We start from the raw sequence: 15,020 nt of genomic DNA, 5'->3' as shown, positions 1-15,020 counted from the left end.
AAATAAAAAGATTTTTCTGTTAAAAGATTTGTTATTACCAGGGACAACGCCAGACATTCAACTAGTATAAAAAATAGTCATCTTTGAATCTGATGCATACAACCCTTGAGGTAGTTACCTTGAAGAATATTCTTGTTAATTGTCTAATGGCTTCCCAAACAATGATGAAAATCTCAGACGCTACAGCTTCCGTTGTTGCAAAGTAGGCAATTGGAAACCTAAACCCCTGATCACCGAGAAATACAAGCTGGAGAATATGCGTTGCTAATTTACGCCGAGTACCTGAAATGTAAATAATTTCAATACAATTTGCAAGAAATATGCTTAGCACAAGAGCCTTGTGTGGACAAGCTCATATATAAAATTCTCACTATCACTAGCCTGATGCCTACCGATACGCTGTTGATGCAAATTCTGTGCTGGTCCATAATCGGTGTAGCCTGTAAGTGGTGCATCTGGTTGGCTCGACTGCAATTGGAGACTCTGCTGCAATGAGCATTCATATCCAATTGATTATTCAGGAACGCCATTTTAAATCAGTAAATCACAAATAATTGTTTAGGTGCTTTTTAATAAAATATAGAAAACATATCTCCTAGAATGCAGCATGTGATATGCATTAGTTTGGTCCTACTGGTATCTATAAACTGTAGTCCTCCACATGCTGCTTTTAATTATTTTTAATCTGCATTTTTAGCAGCAAAAGAGTTGGTTACAAGGCAAACATTGGACCATTTATAGAGATCAGGGTAATCCTGAACCCATTCAAGACAAAAACTACCATAATGTTCATAGAGTTGTGAAAAGTGAAAATTAGATCTGAACACAGCAAGCGTACACCATTGTGTATCACCCTATGCATAGAGAATCTGAAAGTTTCCTTTTGACATGATATATGCTAGCATATATTAGTAATTTCCATGTAATAATTTATATTTCTAACCTGAATTAGCATCTCATCAATTATTAAGCAGCCATGCCTGCCTTTCTCTGAAATGTTCTTTTTATTGGCTTCTAACAGCATCCAGTCTAAATGTTCAGCATTGAATCCAGGTTTTTGAGAAATGAAATTTTTGTACTTGATAAGATGCGTAATGGATGGCAGGACAAGGTGCTGTTGAAGAATTTCATAAGACTTCCGGCTCGATAATAAAATCGATAGGCTGAACTGAATTGTGCTGAAATGAAAGCATAGATATTTATTCATAGCTAAAATAGTTTGTTTTATTCAAAGCGCTTTCTTGCACAGTGGAGGGATCTCTGTACAAACGAATTTGGGCCAATGTTTTTTTAATATCAAACATACCTCAGGAGAAATATACTATACACAGGTTTAAAGATTCAAGTGGTAAGCACATTTAGAAAACAAACTGTGAATAAAAGCAATTCATTTTTCCAGTATGAAAAGTGTTAGTTGCAAAAATGCGACAAAAATTCTATTATACACGCTTAGAGACCTTTTGCAATAGACATTGAAAGGTTTTTTCCTATTGAGTAGAGTGTCATTAAATTGAAAACCACATACAGCAGCCCTGACATCAGATAAATAAAAAGTATTCCAAAACCAATGACTCAATAAGTTTATATACAAAACTTTATTTGTGAAAAATCTCTTACCAAAGATTTTACTGTGAGCGTCAACTACCATCTACTTGAGCATTGTAAACTGCAACTATTTGTAAATCTTTAAGTAGTCATATCAAGAGCCTCTATAAGTCTAATACATTGATATCCATGTGCAAGATTGCAATCCACAATTGGTTTAAGTCTTTCCGTGTCCACGAAACATCTTAAGGATAAATATTTAATTTAGCAGGAATCCACATAAAAGAATAAAGTTTTTGTTAAGCATTCTTTAGTACTTGTTACGGCATCAACTATTTTCCTATTAGAATGATTAAATGCAGAGAAAAATTTTGTAAAAACTTACCTAATCTTCCATCTGCGTGCTGTTTTGGAAGATTTAGAAGATTGATCAATAATGTCTTGGAGGAGTTGCGTGAAGTTGTGATGATTTTTAAGATCTGGTGGAAAATAACTTATAATTTTGTCAATATCTATGGTCTGAGTAGATGGTCTGTCGTCAGTAGATGAGTCAAATGGTATATAGTCCTTATCAGAAGTTAAGTCGCAATCTGAATCACTGACAGTAGATGTCAAATCGCAGTCAGAGTCCTTGATGTCACTTGTCTCTGGATTGTTTGTAGCGCTTTGCACTTCCCTTGTATTTATGACCCGAGTATCCTGAATATCGAACTTCATAGCTGAGTAGCCGTGGTCCAACAAAACGTGGTGTGGAAAAGTTGCGACATGATCATTTCCTTTTCTAATCAAGCCACAGTAAACTTGCACTCGTTTGCCATCGACTGTTGGCCCTTTCATTGTGCCAATAGATGGGAATACTTCATGCAGTACAATGCCAAACTGTCTTTTACTCAGTCCTGAACAATGACTTCTATAATCGTCATATGCAGAGCTGACAAGAACATCTCTGTACCTTGAAACATTTCCGAAAGCATAGCTTTCTTTAATCCTGGTACAAATAAAAAATAACAGGAGTTATACTATTGGTTCCAGATATATGCGCAATATATACGGGCGATATATATGTAATCAATCTATAAACCTCAGTGTTGGTCTTTCTCAATTTTTGTCTCTTTGTTTGTTAATCCTTGTCCTATAACAATTAGAATCTAACAATGAAAAATCCACATGGCACAAGATCTGATCTCGGAACCTCAACATCAAAAACCAGCAAACTTACCCATTGGACTACACTTGCAACTAAGCATAGCTGTCGATAATAGTGAAAATATTCATTGCATTGGTTAAGATACTCGCGCTTGATGCGCTAGCACTGTTGATCGTTACGCATAATGTCACCAGTGATAAGTTGGCCCAAACGCGAGTATTGTTTCAGTAAAGCTTTTAGTAAAGATCTAGTTGTCCAGGCAAGTTACTCAAACTCATTACGCAATTTATTCTATTCCCGTGCAACGTCAGGCATTCGGCTTTTATACATGTATATATTAGTAATCTATAGAACTTGGCAATGTGGAGGAGATAACTATGGCTACAACACATATATTATTATGCAACAACTATAAAATTGACACTGATGAACAGTGCAACGAATGATAGTACAATGTATATTGGCATATAAACTGAAAAGGCGAATAAAATTGGAATGACAAGTTGCTTTTTACTTGCTTGACTGGCCAATCGCGCATGAAAGGTTATACAATGAACATTAGAAACTTGTTGCAAGTAAATGCCATCAAGAAGATTTAACAAATGTCTGTTCTTGGGTCACACAATCAAATGATGTCTCAGAGGAACAGCTGTTAGGTTTTACAGCAGTCAGCTACCATTTTGAACTATTAGAATTAATCTAAGTAATTCATATTAAATTACCATCTTTTGGCTGCTACTTTAGCTGTTTTCTTTTCGTCATTCATTATGATATTAAAATAAATAGAATTACATAACCCAAAAACTAGTTAATTTTCACAACTGACTATCGGCATAAAATCGTTAGAGCGCGTAACTACTTTCTTCAGCAGCCACCAGCACGGCATATGTCAAATAGCGCGCCTCCAATTTTGCAATTGGCTAATAATTATTGTCGATGCAGAGACGTGTAGCGCAACGAGGCTACATGGCTCCGAGTCGATGAACTTAAGGGGAAACCCCAAAACCTTTGCTTTTGGTAAATACGCGTTTGTGACCAATCCAACGACGAGGTCAAAAGTTCATTTCGTAAGCTTTTCTTGTAGCCGTTATATATCGAATCCCGATATTCCAAGGTCTACATTAGACGCTCGTTTCCGCCCGCAAGTGTTTTTTGTAAGTTGCGTATTGTTGGTAAAGGTGAGTGTTTTAATTGGTAAAATTTTGGGATTTTAGGTTATTTGATGTATATTTTCAGATGAGAGCATTTCTAACAGTGAAAGAGATGGTGTGATTTTTTGTAATATACCCTTCTCTCTTTTTTCTCACCGTCGCCTATCGCAACGCTCGGAGTACCCGTGGAACAAAGCCCTTGAATTAGAAATGGTGGCCCTGAAAAGAGCCGAAGCGGGTGATGGGACTACTGGCACTTATATTTTTTACTGGTACTTAAATTTTTACTGGTGAATCCAGTAGCCCAAGAGGATCACTGTCATCTCTGAGAGAGTCTATCGGCAGACGAACTATTTTGGATTCTACTTCACGCCGTGGAGTTTGGCAAGCATTACGGGCTGGCCTCCAGTACTGCCGCCGGTCTTGTGTAAACGTTGCCCTCGGTGATGGTACGTATGGGCGACCGAGTGAACATGCCATTGAACTAAAAACCCAGCTGGAAAATAACTATTCAACATGTACATTTCTGTCATTTTTCACCGTTTGTTTACAAACGGAACTAGCATTCGATTAGCTCTCCAATATGGCGCATACGTTACGTATTATCATCAACGTAAAAGTCACGTGATTGCCATTCCAGGGGTTTTAAGTTCAATGGAACAGGCTCTTGGTCCCCGAGGTTCGTCTGGGTAGACTGCGTTCTCCGGTGCTCATCAAAGATGTGTGCTTGCAAGAGAGGCTGGATCGTGAAGATTTCGTCACAGAAGGAACATCGATGTCGATGAACACGAGCATGCCTGCGCAGGTCACGCTCCTTGTTAGAAGAAAAGTCGCAAAAAGTACAAGAGTGTTTCATGCTTGTGGAGCGAATGAAATGGCAATCAGTTTGTATCAGTAGTTGTGGACTCGCAGCATGCGTACTAGAGTTGGTGACGTGTTTTGTAAGTCTATAATCCGGCAGCTTCAAATTGCTGACACAATGTATCTAGGTATATCACCAGACCTGCCAACCCAAGAGTGGGGCAATGCGTGAGATTTGTTTTTGGGGCAATTGATGTATCAATGATAGTATATATAAAATTGTGGAAATTGGGGCAAAAATCTCACGCATTTCTCACGCATTTTCATTTTTTCTTTGGGGTGATTGCGTGAGTCTCACGCCCAATGCGGGAGAGTTGGCAGGTATGTGTATCACGATTTATGGGACCTCACATGTATTTGTTCCAGATTTTAACATTTACTTGTAATTATAATTTACATTTTTTAATACAAATGCTATATCTATAAACTGTTGGTAGGTTTAACTCACCGATGCTTGTAGATTTGTATTTGTAGAATTGTAGTTACTCATATTAATGCAGATGCCATGGCCATGGTCTTGTTGAATGAATGCTTTACTTGACTCGCTGATATAGTCTCTAATAAATGTGTATATTTATAATCTCTAAGTCAACATCCCATCACTTTTGAAGTGTGTTACTACATATAATGTTTGTGGTTATGTGTGCAGATCGTGTAAATGATGGTCTGCGCGTGATAATATAATGTTCGGTAGTTGTGATAATAGCTTGAAGAAATTCATCCTTCGTATCTGGTTAAATGCGGTTAATATAAATGATTGCCGTTGTGCGATTTACTGTACATAATCGCTCAGATAGGACGGCTTCTTGATTAGTCGTCCAGACCTAGCGATCCTTGGTGTATCTGGGGTATCTTGTTCGGGTACGATACTCTGTTCCCCTCTCTTCTTTCCTTGTGGGTGATTGCTTGCTTGTCTTTCAGGTAGCGCATTCTGTTTAGGAGAGGGTGTCTCCTCTGGTACTGCTTGTATAGCCACTCGATTTCTCCGGATGACATGTCCACCCTCATTTTGCAGTAAGTACGACCGATCGGATAGGGGTTCTAGTACTGATGCCGGTTTCCATCTCTGGGCTCGGTCATTCACTGTCTGGATTAGTACCGACTGACCATGTTTTAGAGGATCTAGGCCGTGAGACTTCTTTTGTTGTAGCTTGTGGCTATCCGCCATTGCCGGATGTCTCTTGCTTGTGCCACTTCCTCTTCTGACTGTATCTTGGGCCTGTAACCCTCTTCGGGTTGCACTACCAGGGTCCTCAACTTTCTCGAGTATAATCGTTCGCTGGGACTACAGAAGTCTCTGTTGGGAGATGCTCTCCACTCCAGCAATGCCTTCCAAGGATCTGCCGCTGTCTTGTATAAGTGCTTGACTATCTTGACCGCCGACTCTGCCTTCCCATTGCTTTGGGTGTGCGTCGGTGATGAAGTGGTGTGTTTAAATTGCCAGTCTTCAGCAAACCTTTTAAATTCGTTGCTCGCATAATATGGAACATTGTCACTTTGTACCCAGATGGGAATGCCGTGCCTGGCAAAGATTGCTTTGCACGCCTGTATGACTGTTTCGGCTGTCTCATCTTCCAATTTGGCCACCTCGATGTAGTCTGACATATAATCCACCATAACTAAATGTGGCTTTCCTTGGTGATATAGTATGTCTGTCCCCACTTTAGCAAATGGCGTCACCGGAACTTCATGCATTCTGATAGTTTCTCTTTGGTTCTTTGGTTTGTTCAGCTGACATGGTCTGCATGCTTCGGCTGTCTTCTGTATGTTCTCGGCCATGCCCGGCCAGTAGAGGATGTCTTTAGCTCTTCTCATCATGCTTTCTGCTGCTTGATGAGCACCATGTAGTGCGTCACATATTTCTTCCACCATGTTCCTTGGTACTACAAGCCGCATGCCTTTGTATACCAACTGTCCACGCACTGCCAGTTCCTCCTGAAAGGTCCAATAGTTTTGCAGTTCTTTGATGCAGTAATCACGTCGTTTGGGCCATCCTTCTAGTATAGTTTTCATTAGTTGTATATATGTCGGGTCTTCAGCTCCTCTGACTTTCATTCTGTCCAGTCTTACATCTGTCATATCTGTGTATTCGGTGGGATCACTGTTTTCAAGTCCCATTAGAAATACTTCCGATTTGTTGTTTTGAGAGGCTGTGTCATCTTCCGTATTTAGCGTTGCCCTTGATAGCATGTCAGCCACCACCTGTTCGTGTCCCGGGCGGTATTCTAGCTCCAGGCCATACCTCTGTAAAGACAACAACATCTTTTGCAGTCTTAGTGGGGACTTGTCCATCTCTTTTTTGAAGATTGTCTCCAGAGGTCGATGATCTGACAATACAGTTGTCTTTTTTTCCATATATATACTGGTCGAACTTCGTGCATGCAAATATAACAGCCAAACATTCTAGCTCTAGGGGATGATATTTCTCTTCTGTTCCATTCAAGGTTCTTGACGCAAAGCTAACTGGTCTGCCCTCCTGCAGGAGTACGGCTCCCAGTCCTTGGGTGGAGGCATCACATTCTATCACGGCTGGTTTGTTGGGATCATAATATCTAAGCAGCGTGTCCTCAGACAACGTAGCTACCAGTTTGTCCCACGCCTTCTGTTCTACCGCTGTGAATTTATATTCAGCACTTTCCTTCGCTATATCTCTTAGGGGCTCTGCCATTTCTGACAAGTGAGGTATGAATTTTGCCAGATAGTTTATTGTTCCCAGGAATCGCTTCACATCCTGCTTGTCTTTTGGATATGGCACATCTCGCAATCCTTGGATTTTGGAAGGATCAGGTTTGATGCCCTCCGTCGTTAGCAGGTGGCCCATGTATTTGATTTCAGACAAGTGTAGCTTCATCTTGTCTCGATTTATTTTAACACCTTTCTCCTTGAGTCTATCTAGCACTTTCACTAACTTTTCATCGTGATCTTGACGTGCTTCTGCAACGGTGTCACCAACTCCATATAACAGTATGTCATCAGCTATAACTTCTGTTCCATCTAGACCATCCAGCACCATGTGCAATCGTCGCTGGTATTCTTCAGGCGCCGAACTTAGTCCAAATGGTAAGCAGTTCCAACAGTATCTCCCCAGTGGCGTCCAGAATGTCGTGAGCTTTCTGGACTTCTCAGCTAATTTCACTTGAAGGAAGCCATCTTTGGCGCCTAACAGTGAGAAGCATCTCGCCTTTGTCAGCTTTGGCAGCACATCCTCCAATGTGGGTATAGGGTAGTGGTTTCTCACTATGGCTTTATTCAAGTCCTTTGGGTCTAGACATGGTCGTATTTTTCCGTTTGGTTTTCGAAAGGCCACCAGTGAGGAAATCCAATCTGTGGGCTCATCCACTCTTGACACTACTCCTGCCTTCTCCAGTTCTTTGATCTTGTCAATGATGTCCTCTTTTAACATTACTGGTGTTCGTCTAGGTCGGTGTTGTACTGGATTGACTGAGTCATCCATTCGGATCTCATATTCCCCCGGCATCTCCCCCAGTCCTGTAAAAACTTCTTTGTAGTGCTGTGTTATTCACTCCATGTTAATTTTCTGTTGCATTGTCTTGACTTCAGCTGCCGTATGTATTAGGCCTAATTGCAGACATGTCTCCAATCCGACAATTGGTATCTGGGACGTTTTGGGTGACACTACCTCAAATTCTATGCTCTTGAGTCCATCAAACGTTAGTAGCACCTTTCCCTCACTGCGTATTTCGGTGCCATCATATGTCACAAGGGTGACCGTGCTAGGCTTCATGGTTGGCCTGCCCAGCTTCCGGTAATAGTCCGATGTAATAATATTTCTCGCTGCTGCTGTATCTAACTGACATCTGACTTCTCTGCCATCCAGATCCAGTTTAGCTATCAGCTTCTTGCCATCCTTGATTACCGTGATTGCTAGGAGTTCATCATACTCTTGGGTAGGTTCTCCCATTGTCATACACTGGTCTCCAGTTTTCCGATCTCGAGCTTTCTGCATACATGCAGCTTCGAAATGGTTCTTTCTTTCACAGTATTTGCATTGCTTACCCCATGCTGGACAATTAGATGCTCCTCTTCTGTGGTTTCGTCCACAAAATTTGCATGGCAATTGGTCTTTTCTCTCATTGTCTTGTCGCTCAGGCTCGGTGCTCTGTCTCGTCCCTGTTGGTTTGTCATTGCGCACATACACCTTGTGAACTCCTTCATTTAGTTCCTTTCCAACCTCTTTCATATGCTCTGTCGCCGCTGTATATTCTCTTCCTATTTTGATAGCATTGACTAGCGTTAGTCCTCCCTCGATTGCTTTCATTAGCAGCTTGTCGCGCAGCTTTTTCTCATCCACACCTTCCACAAAAGCATGACATGTCAGATCGTCTGTCAGTTCACCGAGCACACATTTTCGTGCTTGTGTGCGTAATTTTGTTTCAAATTCTTCTATCGATAGGCCATCTTGTTTCATGCACAGCAACCTGTGTCTAGATATGAAACTTTCATCTTGGGGCTCACAAAATTTGTTGTATTCGGCTAGCACTTTTGCGTAATCTAGCCTGTCTGTCCCTGTGAGCGGAAAATTTTCATAAATATCATTCCCACGCTCACCTATAACCCTCAACAGTATATTTACTTTTACCCTACCCGCAGCTTCAGTTTTTTCTGTTGCTTCTAAAAATTGCTCAAATTCTCTTTTGAATTTTCTCCATCCTTCTGCCAGGTTACCATCTTTCAGCTGCTCAGGTACAAATAGTCGTTCCATGTTTCTTTAGGTTCGTTCTTCTGACACCATATAAACTGTTGGTAGGTTTAACTCACCGATGCTTGTAGATTTGTATTTGTAGAATTGTAGTTACTCATATTAATGCAAATGCCATGGCCATGGTCTTGTTGAATGAATGCTTTACTTGACTCGCTGATATAGTCTCTAATAAATGTGTATATTTATAATCTCTAAGTCAACAATATCCAAGTTTTGTGGAGGCTTACAATGTGTTATATGTGTTGTTAGAAAGATAGATGACTTGCGATTAACTTGGTAACTTTGGAAATTTTTTTGGCGTTCAATTATTATCATTATGAATATTTATTGAGGATTGCAAACCAAGTATATAAACTCTTACAAAATAAATAACTTTTTGTCCTCACAAAAAACACAATACTGAAAGATCATAAGTTACTGAAAACTTAACTGGAACTGAAAGTACAATACGTATTGAAGTAAATTCTACTCGACAAGGATAGACAACTCCCAACTCAAGAGCGAGTTCACACAAACTTGATGAGTCAATAAACAGACTTGTGGGTGAGCTGATAAACAGACTCGAGAGTGAGCCGATAAGCAGACTCGAGAGTGAGCCGATAAACAGACTCGAGAGTGAGCCGATAAACAGACTCGTGAGTGAGCCGATAAACAGACTCGATGGTGAGCCGATAAGCAGACTCGAGAGTGAGCCGATAAACAGACTCGCGGGTGAGCCGATAAACAGACTCGCGGGTGAGCCGATAAACAGGCTCGATGGGGAGCCGATAAACAGACTCGATGGTGAGCCGATAAACAGATTCGATGGTGAGCCGATAAACAGACTCGATGGTGAGCCGATAAACAGACTCGATGGTGAGCCGATAAACAGACTCGATGGTGAGCCGATAAACAGACTCGATGGTGAGCCGATAAACAGACTCGATGGTGACTTTTCTCAACTATTACACCCTAGCAAGCCAAGCGCAATAATTCTTGATGTTCGGTCAATAGCACTTATAGTGAATGCAGCTATGATACGCTGACTAATATCACAATGCTAAAGTCAGAAACAGTGACAAGAATGTTATACCTATTTGCTTTTCAAACTCAAGCAGAGCTTGTTTATAAAGAACGCAGTATCTTTATTGGTGTTATATCTCTCAGTACCAAGCAGTAACACACCAACAATGATCAAACCGGCAGGTTATATAGCAATCCCAAGCAAAATCCACAATTGATTGGCTGCACAGTAATCAGGTCAACCAATTCCACAATAACATATTTCGAATACAAAAACGATAATATTTGTCACTAACTAATCACGCAATTCGAGTATTAATAATTTTTTTAGTGTTTGTATAGTAACATGCAAATCTTAGAACAATATGGTAATAAATGGTTAACATAAAAAAATTGCTAGTATCACACATACATACACTCTACATTGAACAAGTGTTAAGCGTGCGCCTTATAAATGACTATTCAAATTTGTCTTAATTGCGATGAACGTAATATAGATCCGTTGAGTTAGCAATTTGAAGCTGCCGGATTATAGGCTTAGAAAAGACGTCATCAACTCTTACGCAGGCTGACGTCTACAAATACGGGTACACACTGATTGACAGCTCATTCGCTTTTACAAGCATGAAGTGGGGTCCAAGACCATTCGCCCATCGGTAGATCCTATCGGGGACGACAGTGACCCTCTCGGGCTACTGGACTCACCAGTCAAAATCGATTTTTGAGTGCCAGTAGTCTCACCAACCACCTCAGCCCTTTTCAGGGCTATCATTTCCGTTTTAAGGGTTTTGTTCTGCGACGACAATGGTGGAAACTCGGTGTTGTACTTGTCATCCACTTTTTTTATTACAGTATTGCCCGATTTTGAATTCTTTCAAGAGATGTAGATTTTGCTTGTGAAATGGTTAAGAAGAGGGAAGGACCACAGGTGTCCTTTAGCGAGATATTGCCGAAGCCGAGGCTGGGCCGTAGTCTACACACACAAAAAACAGCAAAGGTCCACGTAGTTATGAGCAAAAACAGAAGTATCCACCCAAATATCTCACCAATCCAATGAGCAGCACACACAAAAACTAAACCAATCGACAGAGCCACCGATCATGTCAAAATATTCCAAGTTTCAAGACATGTCTTGCACAACTCACCTTATGGTTTATCAAAACTTGTCCCAAAATCCCTATTAATTTGAGACTGTCCAATTGCTGTTTAGAAATGGTCGCCGCTAGCCTAACCTAACGTCCTGATTCAACATCTCACTCAACTATCGGGGCACTGCTAGAAGAGGGAATCAAAAAGTTTGGGAGCAATCAGCAATGCCCCGATAGTAACTGAGATGTTAAATTAGGACCTTAGGTTAGGCCGGCGGCGACCACTTCTAAAACAGTAATTGGACAGTCTCAAATTAATAGGGACTTTGGGAAAAGTTTTAATAAACCATAAGGTGAGTTGTGCAAGGCATGTCTTGAAACTTGGAATATTCTGATATGATGGGTGGCTCTGTCGATTGGTTTAGTTTTTGTGTGTGCTGCTCATTGGATTAGTCAGATATTTGGGTGGATACTTTTGTTTTTGCTCAAAACTACGTGGACCTTTGTTGTTTTTTTGTGTGTGTAGACTACGGCCCCGCCTCGGCTTCGGCAATATCCTGCTAAAGGACACCTGTGGGAAGAACAATACTCTAAAACAGTCCTTACTATGGATGTACATACCAGCTTAGCTTGCTCTACAGTGAGGTGCTTTCTGAATTTAGACGAGAGGCAAACTAACTTGTTCGCTTTCTGACAAAGGGCTTTAATATGAGGACCAAAAGTCAACTCAGAGTCTAACGTAACACCTAAAATAGAAAGGGTGGGCTGGGATTTTAGAATGTCGCCAGCTATGCTTATTGTATATTGTTCGGTTATTTTTCTATTAGAGAAAATACAAAACTGTGATGTAGCTATATTTAGCTAAAAAAGGTTATTACTATATACCATGTAGAGGCCTGTTTAAGTAACTCTGAACATGACTTTAGTGAGTCTTCAACAGACATACCAATGCTAAAAATCAAGGTATCATCTGCATAAGCAAATGATGTAGGGTGAGTGACAAGAAAATCATTAACAGCCAGCACAAATAAAATGGGACCTAGTATAGAACCTTGAGGGACTCCACTATTAATGGGAAGCATAGATGACTTAGAGCCACCAACTTTTATAACCTGCATGTGATTAGATAAATAGGAACGAACTAGTTCAGTAGCGTTGCCTGATATATCATAGTCCTTAAGTTTGGATATGAGTAGCTTGTGGTTGACTGAATCGAAAGTCTTTTTCACATCTAGAGAGATTGCTGTAATGTAGACCGGAGATTTTCTATCTAATTTAGAGCGCCAATCGGTCAACAAAGCTTGCAAAAGTTGTTCACTTGAATGATTTTTTCGGTAACCAAGTTAGCGGTTACATAACAGTTTATCTTTCTCAAGAAATTCCATGAGTTGGTCTTTCAGAATTGACTCAAAGATTTTAGATAGAATGGACAATGATGAGATCGGTCTGTAATTGGACGGGTCCTGCTTTTTTCCTTTATGAATTGGAGTAACAAGAGCTATTTTTAATGAGTGGAAAACTGTTACTAGCAAGTGTTTCATTAAATACAATTGCCAATGGGAGTGCAGTTAAATCTACAATACTCTTATAGACAAATGCTGGGATTTGGTTTACACCACCACTTTTAGATGAATCTAGAAAGTTTATGCGAGAGACAATTTCTTCATAAGAGATAGGGGTGAAATGAAAAGATCCAATACTACAACCTGTATGAGAGGCAATGGGAAGGTTAGAACCATAGATATATAAACCTAGATTGGCCAATAATAGCTATTCCCATTGGTTGCCTTGTCAGACTTAAATAGCATGACGTAATTTCATTGTATTGTACCTCATGCTTGACTGCACTGCTGTTAACAATGGAGCTAATGGGGGAAGGTGACAAAATCACATTTATTTTATCATAAAAACCTTCTTGGATACATAATCCAGTAAACTAAAGCAATTATGTGATATTATCTGATAACCACCATAGATTAAAACTATAGAAGCTATGAATTGCTGCACACAAATCATGAGGCATCAGGGCTTTATTTGCCACCTTCTCCTATCCCCATTTTCTCTTCTTCCCTTCACCAAGGAAGAAGTGAGAAGGAGAAAGGAGAAAGGGGGCAAATAGCCCACCCACTCAAAGAGCCAGACCCTGGCTAGGTAAATAGACTAATATCATGCTGAACTAAACATGACTAAATATGACGAGTATGCAAGTATGTCTTAAGTCAAAAATGAGACATTGATTATTTTAGAGCTGGCTATGTAGCTGGCTAGGTCACCAAAGCTGAAGTGTAATGATTGTATCACTAGCATCGTGGATGTTACCAACTATGATGTAAACCAAGCAACGAATTCCCTAATCACAGTTAAGAATCAAGGTGGCTTGACTTTGTCTTCGCCTGTGGTGATTGAGGTTTGCAACCACAGTGAGAAAGCGATGAGAGTGTTGCTTAGTAGTGCTGGATTGGTGAAAAACTTTCCCAGGCTACCACTAATTGCTACCATGGAGAAGTTGCTGAGGTTCAACATCATGCTATTGTTTAAAGGTTGACTAGTAATAAAATTCACATTACCGTTATTTGGTATCAAAAGATTCACCATGTCTTACTCTGTTGTGTTGTAGGTGCCAAATATGTGGAAATGCGATTACATGCTCTTGAAAGCTCAAAAACGAACAGTTAATCGCAGCCACACGAGACCGCCGTAGTGTGGATTCCCTTTCCAAAACGGCTCAAATGGGACGTAGTTGTTACAGGATGGTTTCTGTTTACACTTTCATGCAACCTCATTTGTCGAAATACTTTCACAAATATACTTCACGCATTCAATAAAACCAGGTCTATTGTTCTTACGCATCTGTTTTATCGTCATTGTAATGCTGTCACTTTTAGCACTGATATCTTATAACTTACCGTAAAAAATCGTTGAACTTTTTAACTTTAGCTCGAAGGAGTACATATCATTGTCTGATAATCATGACGATCCTGTTGATCACCTGTGATAATTGAAAAGTGCTGCAAAAATTATTTTCGAAGTATTGGGTCACGTGATCAGATTACGGCTTGACGATTGAATAATGCCGAAACAAAACTGTAAAGTAGCGAGCATCTATATTTGATACGGTGTATTCGGTAAAACCGAAGTGTTTGTCGTAAAATAGTGCTACGATAAGTTTTATATTGAGCTTTGTATTGGCTTTTCAATTCACGTGAGAACATCACGTGACAAGACGATAACGAAACTGTAATGACTACGTCAGAGAATTAAAGAGATTCCAATCTACGGCGGCTTTTCGTTTTTGAGCTTTTAAGCGCTTGTAATCACATTTCCACGTATTTGGCACCTACAACACAACAGAGTAAGACATGGTGAATCTTTTGATAACAAATAACTGTACAGTAATACTTCAACTTACGAGTGCTCCAACATACGAGAAACTTGAGATACGAGCCAGCTTTTAAGCAAATGTTAGCACTATCATACGAGCCATGTTTGAGATACGAGCACGT

General features: G+C 40.2%; 1 protein-coding gene across 1 annotated transcript; it reads right to left on the bottom strand.

The window, feature by feature from the left end:
* Nucleotides 1–8,224: 8,224 nt before the first annotated feature.
* On the bottom strand, nucleotides 8,225–9,427 carry LOC137406760 (uncharacterized). Its single transcript, XM_068093371.1, has one exon. It carries the CDS (start codon nucleotides 9,425–9,427, stop codon nucleotides 8,225–8,227), a length of 1,203 nt encoding a protein of 400 aa, XP_067949472.1.
* Nucleotides 9,428–15,020: the final 5,593 nt, after the last annotated feature.

This window comes from Watersipora subatra, chromosome 10 (assembly GCF_963576615.1).
Source record: "Watersipora subatra chromosome 10, tzWatSuba1.1, whole genome shotgun sequence".
Taxonomy (NCBI): domain Eukaryota; kingdom Metazoa; phylum Bryozoa; class Gymnolaemata; order Cheilostomatida; family Watersiporidae; genus Watersipora; species Watersipora subatra.
The sequence above is the reverse complement of the archived record's forward strand: the minus strand, read 5'-3'. Positions and strand labels throughout refer to the sequence as shown.